The following is a 20,094-nucleotide window of genomic DNA, read 5'->3' on the forward strand; positions in this document are numbered from 1 at the left end:
GACCATCGTAGTTTGGCATCTTCCAGATTTTTTTTTTCGGTTGTTCCAGTCTTAGCACCTTTCGAATGATTTTAGCGCTGCCTGCTGTACTTCCACTCCAACAGTTTGGGTTAGGTTAGACAAAGACATGGCTAAGCCAAGAAAAGTAACAAACCAGCGGCCTCTTGTGGCCAATGTAAGTATTATTTAGATACTTTGGTTAACAGCTTATAGTGAAAACCTAGGGGTAGATCGTCTTTGCTCAGGGTCGAGGATTGCAATTATTTTGAAATACCTAGGATATTCTGCAATTTATTTCCTGCCTCTGATCACAGTTATAACCTGCATAGTGAAATACATTTGTCTAAGTTAGCTGAGTTAAAAATAATGCAAAAAAGGAGACAATAGAATTACATCTAACTGAATTACTCTTCCTAACGTAAGAATTTTTAAAGCCTGGGAAAAAGGAGAACTTTAAAGAAAGACACTGATTAACATGTAGGATATTTTAGTGTTAGAAAAACTTGCTGGCATCCTTGTATTTTTGTCAGGAAAAACAGATGCAGCCTAGTGGGAATCAGAAATTTGGATTATTGTCCTACCTAGCCTAAAAACAGGCCCTGATCACGGTGAGAGCAATTTTTCCTCTTGTGCTTCAATTCATCCCTTGTAAATGAAGGTGCTGAACAAATCTCAAAGGAATTTTATACCTTGGACAGATCAAATTTCATATCTATCTAGAACAAATTTATATAATTTTCCCACAGACCTTCAGTTTAGGTAATTTGCTGAGGTCACTTGGCTGCCAAGTGGCAAAGTCATGACTCAAATGTAGGTGTTACTCTAAAGCTTTTGCTGATGACCCTTGACACTGTAATACTATGTATATCATTGCCTTATCAGGGCAATTAATTCCTCACCTTGAGAGGGGAGAAGGGCCATCTCCTGATGACCAGTATTTTGGAAAACTCTGCTGTTCCCAGTAGCTAAAAATTTTTAAAGAAGAGATCAGAAATTGGATTACACTGGACCCTTACTTAGATACAACTAATACACTACTTTTGTGTGCAGTATTTGCTACTCTTCTTTAAAAAGAGGGATTCAGGTCCAAGGCAAGAGAAAAGTTTTTAATAAACTTTTATTTTATATTCAAGATAAAGCATATTCACAATTCAATGTGGAAATAAATTACTAGAAATGCTTTGGAAACCTTTCCATTTTCCCCTCAAACTCACTTTTTTTTTTAAGCTCATAAGTTTTTTTTACTTGATTTTAAGAAACATGGCAACTATAATACTAAGAAAGAATACAGCTTTGTACAGAAACATATAGCTTTGTCTGACTGTAAGGTTTAGTTGGTGTTTTAATAACAACAAAAAAGCACACAAGACACAAACACTCTTCGATAGGTTTACTCAAACAGCTTCGCGAGAAGAAAAAGGCACAGATTTAAGGGATGACAATGATCATTAAGAATGTAGTAAATGGGGACTCAGTCAAAAACTGACACTTTACGAATTAAGTCAAAAAAAAAATGAAGTCTTTCAAATTATGTCTTCATTAAAATGAATTTTTAAATTAAATTGTATAAACATATGATATAAAGTTGGAACTTTGGGAAGTGTCTTTGTATATTTCCTTTATGTACAAATCTCTGTACACAATTTCAATGTCCCTTATATATTTCCTATATAGCAAACTGAGCCAGGACCTCCCAACTGCATGCCTCAAGTCCCTGTGGAGCACTCTGGCAGCTGGATGGCCCTAGCTGTTTTCTGACAAAATAGATGGAAAGGAGGAGGGACCAATTAAATGTAGTCATCTTCAACTGGCTCTCCATTGACATCACAATAGTGGATAAAAATTGCCACTACTCGCTGAAATACACCTTTCTTCATCTGACGCATCTCTGAAATTTCCTCTCCTATTGTTTCCATACAGATGTCTGCAGACAGCTGTCCTTTCCTTCTAGGCGCATAGATAGTGCCTTAGAAATTAGAAATAAAAGGAGATATATATATGATAATCAGAAATCATTTAGAAAATCATCGATAAGCTGGTCCATAAGATACTCCCATATACTGCACTATAATGTAACTGATATACGAATAGCTCATGGAATAGGTCACCACCAGTTTACTCTTATGTTTCATGCCTAAGACAGCATACATCCTTAAAGGCCCAAGGTAAAAATACTGCACCAAAGGTACGTCAGTCACATGTACATGTAGTTCATAAAATCCATTTCCTCAAAAAGTATTTTTTTTTTTTAAAGTTTGGTTAACACTAAATATTCAAAGTATGCTACCACTTAGAGAAACTACATTCAAAAATTTCTCCCCAAATCTCTGTCTAAATTCTAAGTTTCCACAATAAGCAGCTCGTAACTAGCAGGAGAATAATACAATTGGAACAATTTTGAAACAACATAGTTGAATAGTTATTCAATAAATAATAAGATTATAAATATTTGGGTAATACAAAAATCTTGTAGGAAAAACTGTCTAAAGGAATCCTTTCTACCAGTCTTTATATATTCTTAGTAAGTCCACTGAACATCTATTGTACAAATAAAGAACTGCTCTGGAGTAAATAAAAAATATTTATATGGGAAACCAATACTGCACTGCTCCTAACTCACAAAACGATATTAAGTATGTAACACAGTAGGATATACTTAAACCAGAAAATAGACATCAAGACAAGTCATAATTACTTTCTTCATCATCTTCAAAGTCGTATCGAGCAAAGCTGTTGGGCTCTGCTGCTCGTAATGACCTCAGCCAAGGGAAATCAGAAATCATGGAATATGGAGCTCCATCCACAACACCTAAAAGAAGACAAAAGTAACATTGCTACTGGCGTGGAAGTGCTGACAGAGCCAAATTCTGTAGTATTTTGTAAGCAAAATGTAAAATATAAAATAAAGAGAGTTAGGTGTCCCCAAATCATTTCCAGCCACCAAACTACAGTAATTTGTAATTTTTGTTTACGTTTTATGTTTCATCACTGCTTCTGATTGTCCGAAAAAGAGTAGACTCATACAGGCAAAGCAATATTCATACAGGTTCCCGCTTCTTGCAGATATTGAAATCAACTGTATTTTGAAAAACTGTTAAGACTCCCATTCATATCTTCCCTAAGGCATGTCCTGTCATCTAGCTAATAGCTATTTAACTTTTTGTTTTTTAAAAAAGTGCAGTTCTCTACATTTGGGTTACTGTTGTTTTAAGCCCAAATCAGTTTGACTAACTGATGGATAACTCATTGATTTGTGAATGAGACAGGGCCATGTTATGTTTCCCAGGCTGATCTTGAATCCTGGGCTCAAGTGATCCTCCCACCTCAGCCTCCTGAGTTGCTGGGATAACAGGGGTAAGCTATGACAGAGGCTATTTAACTTTCTAGATGTTTGTAAATACTCACCTTCTAAAGTATAGATTTCTCTCCCCCAGGGGTACTTGGGGTACTTCTTTAAGTCTTCTTCACTTCGAGTGGCTTCAGGGAAGAATTCATATTTAATGAGCTCTCTGGAGGCAACAGGAAAAATTAAGTAAAAATTACAAAACTGGAAATAATATTAGAGTGTCGGGTGGGAAGGAAACATCAAAACTGTTTTTTGGACACAGATTCTACTGAACATCTCAAACAAAACATTAAATATCTAACAGAAGTAGGATATACTCAAACTAGAGAATCCAAGTGTACATAGGTCAAAACTACTTTCTTCTATCTTCAAAATCATATTAGGGAAAGATAGTCACTCTCTAAGCATGTATCTTCTACACAAAAGGTGCTTAATGCAACATTTACATAATAAATATATAAAAGTCATATTTTCTGAAGATGTAAAATATCAGTCTTAAGATCTTCTTCAATTTGAACCCCCTGTCATGCCCCAAGGCTAAACAATGTTACATGTACATGTACATGTACAATCTGTTCTTGTAATTTTTATCTGAGTTTTAAAGATCACAAATATATACACAGGCCTTTTTAGTTTTAAGTCCTTGTTTCCCTGTTTTTCACTTATGTTAACTTCAGGAAAAGTTTGTTCAAAAAGCTTAGATGGAATCATTTAAAAGAAAGAAAAATCGGGATTTGCTTCTGGGAGTCCCTGCTACGAGAAACGGCTGAAAAGGCATTTAGGGGCCACAGAGTTACTTACTGATTGATGTTTGCTATAGTGTCCATCCAACTGCGAATTCGCACCTTATTTCGGACATTGGGAGGGTTACTGAATTCATGGATAATACAGATGTGATAGGGGTAGGGACCACTAAATAGCTTCTGCTCCAAAGTTAGAGTGTCCACCTGTGGAAGATATCATAAAGAGATGTCTGAACAAAGAGAACACCTTAGAAATCTCTCTCCTACAGCTTGAACAATCTTTCCATGGACCTTCTAGTTTGAAATCTCTGGCTGATCTGAAAAATCAAATAGTCACATTCAGACCTGAAAACAGTTTGTCATGCTGGGAATAATTTTGCAAACTCTTCTGTCTAGGGAACTAGACAATTTATATCTCACTGTTATATGCAGAATCCACTCTTAGGTATGTCCTTTATAGGTGTAAATACTGACTGCATTATAGCACTGTGAATGTGTAGTAGCATATACCCTATTCAAATGGGACTGCTGCCTAGTATTTAAGACAGAATGCATTTTCTTGTCTTCCAGGAGCCTTTGATAACACTGCTTTCTTCTCATGGAATGTTCCTCCCCCATCTCTAGTTATGGAATCCCACTCTACCATCTCAGTGGCATATGTGTTTATCTCCTTTTTGGGAAGGCAAACTCCTTGAGGGAAGAATCATGTGTTGTGTATTTTTTTGCACCCAGCAAATTTTGAGTTTTGAGATACTAGAAAGTATGTTAAAATGGCTTTTTTGAGGCCAGGTTTACACACTGATTACAAGAGGCATTTAAAATTTCCTTTAAACCCTCTTTTGGCATTAAGTACAGATATACTTTATTTTTTTCTCCTTGAGATAGAGTCTCGTTCTGTCATCCAGGCTGGAATGTAGTGGCACAATCTTGGCTCACTGCGACCTACACCTCCTGGGTTCAGTACATTCTGCTACCTCAGCCTCGCGAGTAGCTGGGATTACAGGCCACTATGCCCAGCTAATTTTTTTATTTTTAGTAGAGACAGGGTTTCACCATCCTGGCCAGGCTTGGCCTCAAACTCCTGACCTCATGATCTATCCACCTCGGCCTCCCAAAGTGCTAGGATTACAGGCAAGGGCCACCCCACCTGGCTCTATATACTCTTAATAAAATGACAATGACATTAATAGTAATTATCATATGATGGCTTACTACATATTAGCAACTGTTCTACTAGAATTTCACATATATTAAATATCACAATAATCCTGGGTATATCATTATTATTCTAATTTTACAAATGAGGAAACTAAGACATAGAAGTCAAACAATATACTACGACTTAGAGAAACAGAATTTTAATCAGGCAGTCTGAACCAGCGTCTGTCCCCTTAACCACAGGTAGCTTTTAAATAAGCATAAAAACCTGTTGAATAACAACTCCCTGTATCATATATAACTTGTAAAAACTTATAAAATATCATTACTGTAGGTTGGGCAAATGAGTGAATGGTAAATCCAAAAAAAAAAAAAAAAAAAAAAAAAAAATCGCAGTATGTGTGTCATCGGAAAAGAGCAGAGCTCATTACCTGCTGCATTGGGCGTAGGTATATGATGCGGTTTCTCTCAGGTGGCATTCTTAGTATCTGATCTAGTACCTGATCCATGTTCAGTTTCTTGCACTGTGCATAGTCAAATCGATTTACAATTGGTGCATTTTCTACTTTTAAATGTTTTAGTACCCTGCACCTGGTAGCTAAAAAAATGAAAACAATGGTAAGCTCTATAAATAGTTTATACAAAATAATATATATCTGACATGGACTCATCTTTGGATGGTTGGCCTAATTTTTGATAGCACAAAATACTGCAGTAATGAACATCTTTAACATAGGTCAAATAGTATCATGAAGTACAAATGACATTTAACAAAAGAATATGAAAAAGTGGTTCTGTTCAATTCAAAAGAAGGTAGACGGTACATTAAAGTGACTTTTTCTAAGGTTTTACTGTCAAGAAAACCAAGTCCCAGAAAATGACTTGTCCAGACAGGAATTGTTTAGGACATATTTATTTTTAAAAAATGAGTACTGTACAATTTTATAGTGAACAGTTAGACCTGGAATAATTCACCTATATTACCTTACATTCACTCTTGGGAATGAGCAGAATTGGATTTTAATTCCTGTTACAAATATAAAAGTAGAAACTTGAAAAAAAAAAAAAGATATTTGGATACTTTGGTCTAAAGCTCTTCAGTCCAATATGGTAGCCACTAGCCACCTGTAACTATTTAAACATTTAAATTATGATAAAATTAACAATTCAATTCCTCATGCTTTAGCCACAGCTGAAGTGTTCAACAGTCACGTGTGGCTAGTGGTTACCATCATACTGAACAGTGTAGACACAGAACGTTAAAGTTCTATTGAAAATGTTGGTCTAAAACATGATTAGTTTTCCTGTTTAACATATAAAACATGAAGTCAGAGAAAAGTAATTTTGATATAATAAACACATTTAATTGCACTAGTATACCAACTTCAAAAAAATATTTCCTTCTCTTTTCTAATCTCAAATTTCAACCTGGTCCAATTTTCATTGCATATTTCAACCAGGACCAATTTGAGAAAGAGGACCAAACGGAAAAGATAAAACCACAAGCTGATTTGCCTGATCTTTCTGACATTTCATAGAGACATCTGTGCCTGGCCAATAAAGTGTTTTTTTTTTTTTTTTTTTAAATTTATTTTATTGCATTTTAGGTTTTGGGGTACATGTGAAGAACATGCAAGACTGTTGCATAGGTACACACGTGGCAGTGTGATTTGCTGCCTTCCTCCCCATCACCTATATCTGGCATTTCTCCCCATGCTATCTCTCCCCAACTCCCCACCCCCCGGTGTCCCTCCCCTATTTCCCCCCAACAGACCCCAGTGTGTAGTGCTCCCCTCCCTGTGTCCATGTGTTCTCATTGTTCAACACTCGCCTATGAGTGAGAACATGCGGTGTTTGATCTTCTGCTCTTGTATCAGCTTGCTGAGAAAATTAAGGCATGTACGTTTTTTAAAAAATACAATGCTACTTCACATTTAATAACAGATTGTAATGTAAACATAACTTTTATATGTGCTGAAAAATAAAAAATTCATACAATTTGCTTTATTGTGATATTCCTTTTATCATGGTGGTCTAGAACCAAACCTGCAGTGTTTCTGAGGTATGCCTGTGTACAGACACACAGATAAACATATCAATCACTGCATTTAACTTTCACAAATGCTTTATGAGTTAAGCATAATTATGCAGTTTACAGATATAAAAAAATGAAGACAGAAAATTATATAACTTGTCCAAGGCAAGGAAATAAGTCAGATCTTCATAATTTTGCATGGATGGATATCTAAAATATAATTTTGAATAAAAAAGGAAAAAAATAATAGATCAATTACAGGATACGCTATGTAATTAAAACTTCAAGAAATCACAAAAACTAATACCCTAATGTTTCAGACAGACACGTTTACAAATAAAGACATAAAAGGTGCACTGGGAAGATATATATTCAATACATCAGTATGGATGTTGGGAGCAGATGAGATTAACAATGAGACTCGCATGAGACTAAAAAGCAAAAGGGGCTTGGATTGATGATAATATGCCATGAAGTCAAGATAAAAATAATCATCTCAATCAAATACAGAGCAACTAGTTATACACTGGAGGCTTGGTTGGCACTTCCCTCTAAAAACATGTCCAAGTCACACAGCTAGTAAATGACCAAGCCAGCAATCAAGTTGAGGTCTATCTAACTCTAAAGCCTATACAGGTCGTTATTTATTCTGCTAGATCAGGCAGTAATTATCTTTTGGAGACAGGCTATTTTAAAAGATGAACCAAAGTTCTATACATGGATGCTCAGAAATACCATGCAGTAATAATTTGAGAACTAGAACAAAGATTGAACTAAAGATAACCCAATACAGTGTTTCCTTTAAGAAAATAAGACAGTAATGTCATTAAAGTATTTATGAGTTCTTAATTCTTTTAGCTCATCAATGATGCTCCTGTATAATATGGGTCCAAATACATACCATGGATGAACATCATCTTAGGACAGTCTTTTAGCACTAGATCTGTGATTCCACAATTGGTCATAGTGACTCCAACGAGATTCTTGGATTTTAATACAAGAACCTACAAGGCAGAAAGGTAGAAACTTTAGTTTCTGTGCATTATTTAGGAACTGGACTAGACTGTAATAAAGGTAGAAACTTTATAAAGGTAGAAACTTTAGTTTCTGTGCATTATTTAGGAACTGGGCTAGGCTGTGATAAAGGCAAGTGAGGGTTTTTTTCTCTACCTGCACATGGTCATCCTCAATCACAGGATCACTGGTACTGGTGGATTTATCTGCTGTCCGCTTCCGTTTCATGGCGTGACGTGGCTTTGTTTTGGCAACTTCTAAAATAGGCAAAAAAAGAAAATCCAAATCTTAGCCTTGCTTTCTTTTCCTCAAGCACATTCCATCACATATATATATAAACAGCATCAAGGCAATTCCCAAATCTACAATTTGGTTCCTAATGGAATACAGTTAGATTGGTATTTCCAATGGACTGTTTCAAAACAGGAGCACTCTCCATTACTTCAAACATATCTACATCAAACATAACAACTCTTCTCATACCTAGGTCATCCTAATAATCTAATAAACATTCCTACTTCTAGTCTCTCTAATTCCCATCCTAAATACTACTGATGAATTGAAAGCCTATCTTTCTTACTAAAAAACTTTTACATTATTGACTGCAGCTTAGTGAATGTTTCAATGTTTGACATTTACAGCTATGCATCAGCTCTGCCCATTCTCCGCAGCATACCCTGGTCACATCTCCTACTGCCAGTGTCTCTGAAGTCATCAATCACTCTAGCTCCTTCTACCCAGAACATCTTTTCTGACCTAACTCTTTGAAATACCACCCATCTGTGAAAGGTCCAACTCAAATACTTAGTTCTAACAAAGCACCCTGAATTCCCAGACATTATATACTGTTCTATAGTTCCCTTTATACTTGTTTTGTCAGTCTGTTTAAATAAAAGGTCATTAAAGGCAACAACACTCTCTTAATTCATCTTTGTTTCAATGTCAGTCACTAGCAAAGAGATAAAATGGATGTTAATTAATTGAACTGCCTCTCAACATTTACAGGATGAATGAATGCATCACAGGTAAAACAGCGTAACAAATATTTACTGAGCACTTACTGTGTGTCAGGCACTGTTCTAAGGGTTTTACTTGTATTCACTCATTTAACCCTTATAATGGCTCTAAGATGGATTTATTGTTCTCCCTGTTTTATATATCAGGAAACTGAAGCATGGGAAGGTACAAGAACTTGCCACAGTGTTAAATGGGAACCAGGAGTCAATCCCAGGAATCTAGCATCAGTCACTAAGCTAGAAAACCTGCAATCTTTCATTTGTCAAACCCTGGTTAACAAGGCCCTAACTTATTTACTAGTATTGTTCTGAAGCAATATACTTCGAAATAAGCAAATATTGTCCTTAATTTAAAAACAAGTGCTAAATTCATAGCTAAACTTAAGCACATATATATTCTAAGAAAATAAATTAGTCATTGTCCTTGTTTATGATACTTAATCTTACTGTAGCAGAGCGTGTACTGAATTAAATACAACTGACTTTCATGAATTAAATCACTACCATACTGCTTTTTCAGACAGTGCTGCTAATTATAAACATTCCACTTGGTAATTCTGTAATCTCAAACATGAAAGATCACAAAGAAAGACAAGGAAATGAGAACAAATACTGCAAATTCCCAAAGGCTTGGGCTTAGATGGAAACTTTAGAGATTTAGTCTATGTGATATTTTTACACACCAAAATCCTTTCTCCACCATTTGAAATCTTTAAGGGAGCCCAAGAGCTCTACCCATCAAACTTCCTCCAATGACCCTGAAACTAAGCAAAATTCTGGGGTTACCAAAAAAAAAAAAAAAAAAAATGACTACTGACCACACAACATGATGTAGGCCTCCTCCCACAGTATCCTGAAGGAACTTCATGCAAAATCAAATAATCTTCACTGACATGGAACCTTCTAAAGACAGCACATTTCACCTGATAGCCAAAATTCACAATCCTTTTACAACCTCTAATGAGTCCTAGCTCCCTCTTCCAGTACCACAAAAATGAAAATGAAAAAACAAAAAGCAAGCCTGTTTCCACTACTCCCTGGCACTGTTCTAATAAGGATCATCTCTTAGCAATCTCCTTTCATGATCAGATTTTCAAATGTCTCACCTTCCTGAATTGTTCTCACCCCTCCTCCTTAATTTATCAAAGAATGGGGTTCAAAATAAAGTTTCCTGCTCTCCAGGGTACCCAAACTGGTAGTTTACATTTTCTAAGAAAAGTTATAAAATACATGAGCTTGAACTCAAACATTCCTGATACATAAGGAAAACAGTTTGTGTGTCTGTTACTCTCTTATGCCTCCCTCCCAGTTTAGAGACGATTAATTTTGTTTAGGAACAATTTTTAGTAATTTAAAACATCCACTAGTATCAACGATAACTCATATGATGATTTCTATACTTATCATCTTCATAGTTACTAAGCCCCACACCATGTGTTAGACATGGTGCTAAAGGACGGAAATATACTAGTGAAAAAGCAGAGACTGCCTCTGTCCTCATGGAGCTCATAGTCTACTGGAAAGGCAGACAGTAAAACAATAAATTACAACAGAGTGTGGTTCACATTAATGCTGAAGATACTACAGAAACAGAGAAAGGCAGATCAATCCAGTCTTGGGGTGTCAGGGAAAGCGTTTTCTAGTTTAATCTTAGATGCTATTCTTTGACAATACAATTATTTATTTATCTAATATTTACTTTATAAATTGTTATACAGTGAGGATTAAAAGCAACTTACAGGTATTTATTCCCAAAATGTAAATTCACTAAACAATTATATTAGTTTCTAAAGTGGCTTTAATACTCCACAGGGCCATAAATTAAAAACAAAATAACTCAAATGTTACTTTTTTTGAACTGATTTTTAAAAGTCTTTAACAATCAAGTTCCTTCCTTTATTAGTTTGGATTTTTCTCTTTAAAAAACATGCTAGACTAAAAATAATTTGAGCTGGGCACAGTGGCTCATGCCCGCAATCCTAGCACTTTGGGAGGCCAAGGCAGGTGGATCACCTGAGGTCACGAGTTCAAGACCAGCCTGGCCAACACGGCGAAATCCCGTCTCTACTAAAAATACAAAATTTAGCCAGGTGTGGTGGCAGGTGCCTGTAGTCCCAGCTATTTGGGAAGCCAAGGCTGGAGAATCACTTGAATCTAGGAGGCGGAGGTTGCGGTGAGCTGAGGTCGCACCACTGCACTCCAGCCTGGGTGAAAGAGCGAGACTTTGCCCCCCCTCACAAAATAACAATAATAGTAATAATAATAATAATAAAATAATTTGTAAGCCACCCAAATAACTTCTTGTTCTTTCCAAAAGGGACTTTAATAATATTAAAATCAGTACTTTGATACTTCCCCCCAAAAAACTACTATTGAAATTAAATAGATATTTTTATAAATATTAATAAATGATTTACCTACTATAACCATGTTATAGACATTATAAGTCTTCACAAGTTGAAAAAAATTACATGATAAACATAATAAAAACCACTACATGAATATTTTCTTTATTTTAAATTCAGAGTATGATTTAATGTAAGAAAACATTCTAGAAATGAAATAAGTCAGAATAAATAGTAAAAGGATAAGCAGAACACAAGGCAAAAAAATAACTCAAAACTCCAATGGTTAAAATGAAGGCTATGTATTAAAAACAAAACAACAAAAAGCAATGAAATTTTGTCAAGAAGGCATAAGATAAATAAAATAACAAACACAACAGTCCCTAAACAGGAAGACTCAGTGCTGTTAAGATGACAATTACATTTCAGTTATCAATTGAATGCAATTCCAAATAAAAACCAAGATTTGCTTGTGGAACTTGATAAAAATATTAGAAAGCACATATATAAACATAAATGATAAATGCATGACTAGTCAAGGAAATTTTGAGAAAGAATAACGAAAGGAGACAGAACATTGGAACAGAATAGAATGCCCAGAGGTCAACCTAAGTACGTCTAAGAATTTAAAATAGATGATAAAAGAGCATTTCAAAATAATAGCATGAGAATGGACGTCCATAACCAATACTGAAATAAGTTGGTGACAATTTGGGATAAAAACATAAAATTAGTCCCCACAGATTGAAATAAAATTCCAACTGAACTAAGGAACTAAACTGAAATCAATGAATAAAGGAATAAGAAGATGGGGAAGATGGGCACATTTATCTGAACTAAGTGTAGGAAAGGCCTTTCACAGCATAAAAATGAACTTATAACAGAAAAGATGCAGATCTGACTTTGCAGCTATGAAAAACCACACAACAAAATGTGACGCAGTTGGCAGATACTGTTTAATGTGCACAGGGTTTCAGTTAGGGATGATGAAAAAGTTCAGATGGTTGGTGGTGACAGCTGCATAACAAGGTGAATGTATTTAGTGCCACTGAACTGTACACTGTACACTGAATGGTACAGTTACATTTTACCACAAATTTAAAAAAAAGATATTATCAAACATTTACAATTTAAGCTGTGAAAAGTATGTTTGCCATATGGCAGAACCACTATTTGCAAAGCATAAAAAAGTCTTCAAATAAAACTCACATATTTCTGTATGAGTTTATGCTACTGTGGTAACCAGTAAATAATTAATTAAGGTCTCAAATGTATCTCATGAAAGCTTACTTTTATTCTGTTTAGCTCTGTATGATTCAATTAGCTCTAAGTCTACAAAAAGCAATGACTGCCTATGTTCTGAGACTGACTTTAAGATTTTAAAATTGAGGGCTACTTGAAGAAAATTAAAATATATCAGTATTTACTGTCAGGCAGTAATGATTTAATAAAGGCTGGAAAGAGTACTTAAAAATAAGGTCGGAAATAGAAACAGATTTATGATTGATAAATGTGCTTACACCCAATCCAGCCAATTCCTTGGCTACACATTATAAACATTAATGACATTCAATACATATATGTTTTGAGTATTTTCACCAAAATAATTCAGCCAAACTATTTACTTACCTGCTTATCTCCTGGCATACCTTACTTGAAGCAAAACTAGGCTTCCGAAAAAATTACTAAATACTGCAGAGACAGAGTTAGGGGTATACCCAGGAAAATGCACTGAAATGTGTTTCCCTAGCCCCAGCAACTTCAAGTCCTTGCCTTTTGGCTAAGGTTTAAAACTTTCCTAAGTTAACACTTCTCTAAGTGTAATGGTAGCAGGGTTCATCTCCTGGGGCTTAGGTGTCAGTCAGTGTTGTATTTAGGGTAAATAGACACAGTGATATTTTTCTTTAAAGCTGAACTATTTGAGTTTTCCAGGTTGGAAATTTTATAAACTGTTTTACATTCCCACCCACCAAACCATTCCTGAAAATTAGTTCAAAATCTGCATGACCCACAAAACCCCAAAACAGAATTTAATTTGCCAAACTGGCTTTCTGCAAGAAAACTCATGAAACAAGCTCACGCCTTTCTGCAGCCTTACCCTGCAGTTGCTAATCCTAGGAGCATTGTCATACCTGACTCAGATACCAGCAGTACATGGGACAGTCTGCTCCTGGCCCTGGTTAGGGGCCTCCGAGGGTAGTCTTCATTAGACTGCACGTCACAACTCTCAGGCTGGGAGCTCCCCCTCCTGTCCTCACCTGTAGCCCCAGAGCCACTCCCATTAGTCCTCTCATCATGTGCTGGGCCTGAAGACCCCCCTTGTGGCAGAGTCCTAAAGGAAAAGGCGGATCTCGTACCATCCGGGCCATTCACAACACAGGCTCGGCTGGTTGAAGGACGTTCCTCATCAGAACACCTGCTAGTTCTCCTTTGGGATTCCTGGGGCCTGTGACAGCAGCATCTGGGGCAGACAGAACTCTCTGCATCTCCCTCCTCCATGGCCTCAGAGTCCTCTGACCCACCGGGGGAGCAGGCACACTGCCTGGACACATCCACTTCTGTAGGGCTAGGCTCGGAAGAGCCGCTGCTGTTCACCGTCCTTACAAAGTCGGGGCTTTGAGAAGCAGTGCTGTGTGAGCTGGAGTTTCCCACTGTGCTGGCGGTGGTGCTGCTGCAGCTGGGATAAACATCCTTGTTTTTTTTCTTTTCAGGAATATCCCTAGCTGCTTTCATATCGGCTTTGATCTGCTCACTGGTGACCTGACAGCCTTTCTCACAGCTGCTTTCCTCGAGGGGAAACTGCTTCGACTGGCCCATCTGATAGGAGTTGTACCTCTTTCGAAGTGGAGTCTTGCCTTTTCCACTTACTGCTTATAGAAAAAGAAGAACGGCCCGAGGAAAAGAAAAGATTTCAGTACAAATTCTGGACAAAAGGCAAGAGTAAATTTGGAACAGGAAATAATGTGTACTAAATACTAATTTTCCTAAAGTATAACTGTGATCACATCACTGTGCTGCTAACAAATTCTCTACAGCTCCCTACTGTCTTGAAGGCTCTTTGTGATCTGATTCCAAACCATCTTTCCATTTTGTTCCCTATATATACTTTCTACATACCAGCTCCAACTTTTCTCTTAATATCACTGTTTTACTACCTCTGTAAAGACACAGAGACCATGACTTACTCATCTCTATCCCTCACAGCGCCTAACATAGTACCTGGGGCACAGTAAAACTCAATGAAGATATAAAGGAATAAATAAGGTTTTGTCTGGCCAACAAAGGATTTAGTTGCTAAATTTAGAAACTGCACTGTCTGGGAAAGTTATGTTAGTCAGCTGTTCATATTACTTTTCCTAAATTTCAGTTTCCATAAAAGCTTCTTTCAAAGTTATCTGAATTTCTTAAAAGGAATAAAAACTGAATAATCAGTCAATGATTAGCAAATTATTCCAAGTCCAAAGAACTAAACTTTCCAGATAACAGTACTATATAAATGTTTCAGGGTCGGTGTTAAATGTATATCGAACATTCAAGTATATTAAGGAGTAAGGGTACCCAAGAAAAAATGACTGGATAATTTTTAAAAAATCCATCCCTTGCTAAAAGTGGTAAGCACATGGTTCTGAGAAACAAAAAGGGAAGGAAAGACAAGGAAGAAGAATGAACTTCAAAGTTAAGAGAAGTACAGTTTCTTGGTGAGGCACTGCAGAGGGTTATTGCCTAAATTTAAAGCAATGCAAGGGATTATAAAAATACACTTTAGGACTCCTCCAACCAACAAATTAGCCACGAATATTCACTAAGCACAACTGGACCGGTTATCAACTGGTGAATGGTTGCTTTTCATTGCTCTGGATGACTCAGTAGTTATGCCTCAGATGAGGCACTGGCTTTTTGCTCACTAATCTCTGACATCCTGATGCTACAACTAAAGCCTCCACTGTACTTATAACCCTTACTTCTTTTCTTCCCTGAGCCCTCATTGTATAACACAAGAGCACTACCCAGATTTCCCTCTTACTTGGGCAAGGGCATTTCTTGCTTCGATTACATGTTAACTGCACTCAAGTTGTGATATTAATGAAGGCCAAGTATGTCTGTTCCGATAGTGACTCTCATTAACAGGTCAGAGAAAGACATAATTTCTCACCTGACAATTCCCTGGACTGCACTGACTCTCCAGTTTTTTCTTCACGTTCAGAGTAACGCCGAGTACCATTCTTAGGAATCCAGACTTCTTGGAGTTCTAGACTATCTTCTTCATCGTCACTCTCTGAATCGTGAACAGTAATTGGGGTTGGTTTTACTACACGCTGAAGACCACTGGGTCCTAAAAAAAAAAAAAAAAAAAAAAAAAAAGCACAGGCCTAACAGTTACTTTTTGTCCAGGAAAGGTTCTAATGGACAGTACTGTTTCCTGGAATCAACAGAGGTGCTTTGTGGCTCTATGCAGCCTCCCATGGCACACATTTTAATTGAAAATGCACTTGGATAAGATACTTTGAAAGTATCTCATCTCTAAACCATTATGTTAACATTAAGTTTAACTAATATGTCAACCAACTTTATGTATTTCTAAAGGCAAATTAAAATAGAAAATCATATAGCATCCTCTTGCAGGACCTTCACTATTTCAAAGAGTAGCATAAAATCATCCTAAAAATAATCTAAACAACAGTGATAATAATTTTAAAACTAAGCTACATATTTTCTCAATTTTGCAAACATATGAGCCAAGGTTAAGTAAATGAAGATAAACTCAGAAACATAAGGGACTGGTAAACAAGTCTCTCTATTCTTTAACTGAGTATAGATCTATCTCATTAGATGTAGCAAATACATTTTGAAGGCTAGATGCACGTTACATGTTGGTTGAGTATGTGTATGTATGTAAAAAATGTTTTATCTGCCTGGGAGTGAGGCTTTTAAGCCTAGTTCTTATAACTCAATACTCTCTGACAAGTGACTAATACTAGTTCCATCAATACATGTATGTAAAAAATGTTTTATCTGCTCGGCAGTACAGCTTTTAGGCCTGGTCTTATAACCCAATACTCTCTGACAAGTAACTAATATTAGCTCCATCGATAAATGTATGCCCCAAGGAACCTAGCCATTTTCCTGTTATACTATACAATGCCCGACACAGAGGAGGCACTTAATAAATATTTGTTAAATGAGTACATCTGTAACACACTTAAAACAGGGTAGCATATTTTCAATTCAAAGACAAGGTAGCATTCTAACAGGTAGGGAATGAGAAAACTTGAGTTTTCTCAATTTCAATTATGTCCTTTGATTACTGGCTGAGTGAGCACATCATTTAAACTTTTTTTTTTGAGACGAGTCTCGCTCTGTGACCAAGGCTGGAGTGCAATGGAGCGATCTCAGCTCACCACAACCTCCCCTCCCTAGGTTCAAGCAATTGTCCTGACTCAGGCTCCAGAGTAGCTGGGATTACAGCTGTGTGCCAACATGCCTGGCTAATTTTTGTATTTTTAGTAGAGAAGGGGTTTCAACATGTTGTTCAGGCTGGTCTCAAACTCCTGACCTCGTTCTGCCCACCTTGGCCTCCCAAAGTGCTGGGATTACAGGCGTGAGCCACGGTGCCTGGCCATTATTTAAACTTCTGAAAGAAAATTAATTACTCCATCTGTAAAATGAAAGGTTATGCGAGTTAATGTTTAAGGGCCTAAGACTCTGTATCCTTTCATAAGTCAGCCAATGCCAAACAGAGGCTAGGTTTTGGTCTGTTTAACAAACCAGGTCAACTTCTCTACTGCTCCTCTTCTCTAACTGAATTGAGGGGAGGGCAAAAGCAGAATATTTAATCTGGTCATTCATTTTTCCATCAACAATTTGAGTGCTTTCTTTTTCCACACGTACATGGACACACACATGCACATGTGGCTATACAGAAAAAGAAAAAGCAGTTGTTGCCACAGTCAAAAACAATAAAGGACAAACTTTAGTAAGATATATACACATGCAACAAGGAGAATACCAACGATGTATTACAGTTCTCAGTAACCAATAGCATAAAACACATCATTAGCTGAAAGGTCAGAAAACAATCATTATCAGTGTCTCGTGTACTCCATTACAGTTAGGCCGTAGTTTCAGAATGATGAATGTGGGAAGGATCACATGATTACCTGCTTGTTCCTCATCAACATCCACAGGAATAATTGCCTGGTTGTGAGCTGGAGTATTATTTCCACTCTCGGCCACCACCTCTCCATCTTCTTGCACGATGTCTTCCATCTCATTTAATGCTTAAACAAAAATATACCCAAAGTAAAAACCAAGAGATGTATGAAAAACTACAATGGCAGGCAAAACCTGTGGCAGCTCTAAGGATTGAACAGCCCCACTGATTACTAGGCCTGCCATGAAAGAAGAGCATATACTGCATATACTGTGCTTGTTACTACAGACATTAAGAAGTATTTAATCACTCTACAGGAGAGAAAATCACAGATGAGAAAGGATCATTTGGTGGAGAAAGCCTATCAAATTCATACAGTTAACAAAGAAATAAGGCAAAATACGATTAAGCCAAAAAGATACCATTCAGATTAATGTCACTGAATTATACGGGAGAGGTCTGAAATTTCATGGGGACAGTGGGAATTTCTTTGGTTTTAAACATGCACAATAGCACACCTCCCCCTGAATAACTGCCCAGCTCTAGTCTGCAATATCTATATTTCAGTTATTGTCAAATTGAGAAATGACCTTGCCTAGAAACCTTTCGTGACAAAAGCCAATCGATTTTCTTCTTTCATTCAATTCTGACTAACAATTATGAGTTGCAGTTAGTAATTAATGGGTACATACTCTATGGCAGGTTCTGTGCTAAATGTTTATAGAAACATTTTCTTATTTATTCTCATAGCAATCTTGTGAGGGCATGATTACTAGCCTCATTTTTGCAGTTGACGAAATGAAGGCCTAGAGGTTTTAAGTTTGCTAGGATTTAAACTGTAGTTTCTAGAGCTTACTACACTACAGAAACTATGAGTAGGTGGGAAATTTATAGTCCTTGCCCCCAAAGAGGATGCACACATTCTGGCAGAGATATTAGACACATAGAGTAAGGTCAGAATATGCCTGCTAAGAGCTATAACAGTTCAAAAGTGCAAAGGGAACATAGACAAGGAGCAACTAATTCTCTTACTGGGTCAAGGAAGGGTTCACTGAAATAAGGCGACATTTCGTATACTATCATTCCAGGAAGAACGCTACATTCAGAAGAACAGTAGTCCAGTGACAACAAAAAACAGGTGTCTTTGTTGTGATGGGGTGTGAAAGAAAAAACAAGGCTGAAAAGGTAGCCTGGGCCCCAGATTGTTGAAAGCTTGGAAAGCCCTGCTAAAAAGCTTAGAATTCTTTGCTGTAGGCAGAGGGAAATCACTAGAAGGTTTTTATGCAGGGAATGGCATGAAAAGAAGTACACTCACTTATCAATGTGATAAGGTTTTGCAAAGCTGCTGAGCAACTGCTTTTAGGTTGCCAGAATAGCCTGTGCAAGCATTTAATATGATACCCAAAAGCTGTTTAAACAATTACTTTCATTGCATTCATTTGAATACTTACTGAGCATCTACTACAATTTGTTAGTACTCCTTGGGGCTGAGAAACAGTGGTGATATTCAAGATCCCTAGTTTTATGGCTTACTCTAGTTGGGGGAGGAAAAATTTTAAAAATAAAAATAAAAACATCAGATAGTAATGCCTTATGTAACAAAAACTGTGATATGACAATGAATAAACTGGTGGCTGCTTAAGATCAGATGGCAAGGAAAGACATCTCTGAGGTTAATATTTCAGCTAAGAACTAAAAGTCAAGAAGGAGCCAGCCATGAAAAGATGGACAGAGGGAATTCTAAGAGGCAGCAGTTAGTGCAATGGTAGCCTCAAGCTGTCATGTTCAAACATGATGTAGTGGTGGACGTAGTAAAAGATGATGGCAGGCCAGATCATACAACACTTGGTGGTCCACTTTAAGAACCTGGATCTTATTGTAAGCAATGGGAAGCTATTAAGAAGTTTTGAGTAAGGTACCAATATTGTCTGGTTTGTTGTTAAAAGACTGCCCAAGCTGCTATAAGAACTAATTTTAGCTGGGCAAGAAAACAGAAAGGCCAGTTTGAAAGCTATTAAAACATTTAGGTTAAAAAAAAAAAAGGTCTGATATAGTGGTAGTACAATGGGAAAGGAGAGACATAGGCATAGTGGAGAGATATTTTGTTAAAAAAAAAAAAATCTAACGTGTGTGTGTGTGTAACGTGTAAATAACAAATACAACTAAACATACTACCACCTGGGAGTGACCTGTGGAATCTAATGTTTTCTACTAATCTTCATTTCTCTACAAATGCTGCCATTGCCTCTGGTTTTCTTAGGCTTCCTCTTGTTGAAGCTGTTTAAT

At 36.8% G+C, this 20,094-nt stretch overlaps 1 protein-coding gene across 6 annotated transcripts in view; it reads right to left on the reverse strand.

The window, feature by feature from the left end:
- Nucleotides 1–1,099: 1,099 nt before the first annotated feature.
- The window catches only part of FBXO38 (F-box protein 38), a 53,884-nt gene continuing 34,889 nt past the window's right edge, over nt 1,100–20,094 (reverse strand). The window contains exons 13-22 of one of the 6 annotated variants that reach the window (XM_032250291.1): nt 17,816–17,935; nt 15,811–15,990; nt 14,015–14,524; nt 8,453–8,553; nt 8,184–8,286; nt 5,679–5,845; nt 4,148–4,293; nt 3,406–3,509; nt 2,696–2,809; nt 1,100–1,966 (exon numbers count right to left, since the gene is read on the reverse strand). In XM_032250291.1, coding sequence (XP_032106182.1) covers nt 1,788–1,966; nt 2,696–2,809; nt 3,406–3,509; nt 4,148–4,293; nt 5,679–5,845; nt 8,184–8,286; nt 8,453–8,553; nt 14,015–14,524; nt 15,811–15,990; nt 17,816–17,935 — 1,724 coding nt within the window. In that variant the 3' untranslated portion in view covers nt 1,100–1,787. Of the gene's footprint in view, nt 1,967–2,695; nt 2,810–3,405; nt 3,510–4,147; nt 4,294–5,678; nt 5,846–8,183; nt 8,287–8,452; nt 8,554–13,789; nt 14,528–15,810; nt 15,991–17,815; nt 17,936–20,094 lie in introns of all 6 variants that reach the window. The other 5 variants (XM_032250288.1, XM_032250290.1, XM_032250289.1 and 2 more) reach the window with 5 other exon arrangements.

This window comes from Sapajus apella, unplaced genomic scaffold (assembly GCF_009761245.1).
Source record: "Sapajus apella isolate SASKATOON/1434 unplaced genomic scaffold, GSC_monkey_1.0 scaffold71, whole genome shotgun sequence".
NCBI classification, from domain to species: domain Eukaryota; kingdom Metazoa; phylum Chordata; class Mammalia; order Primates; family Cebidae; genus Sapajus; species Sapajus apella.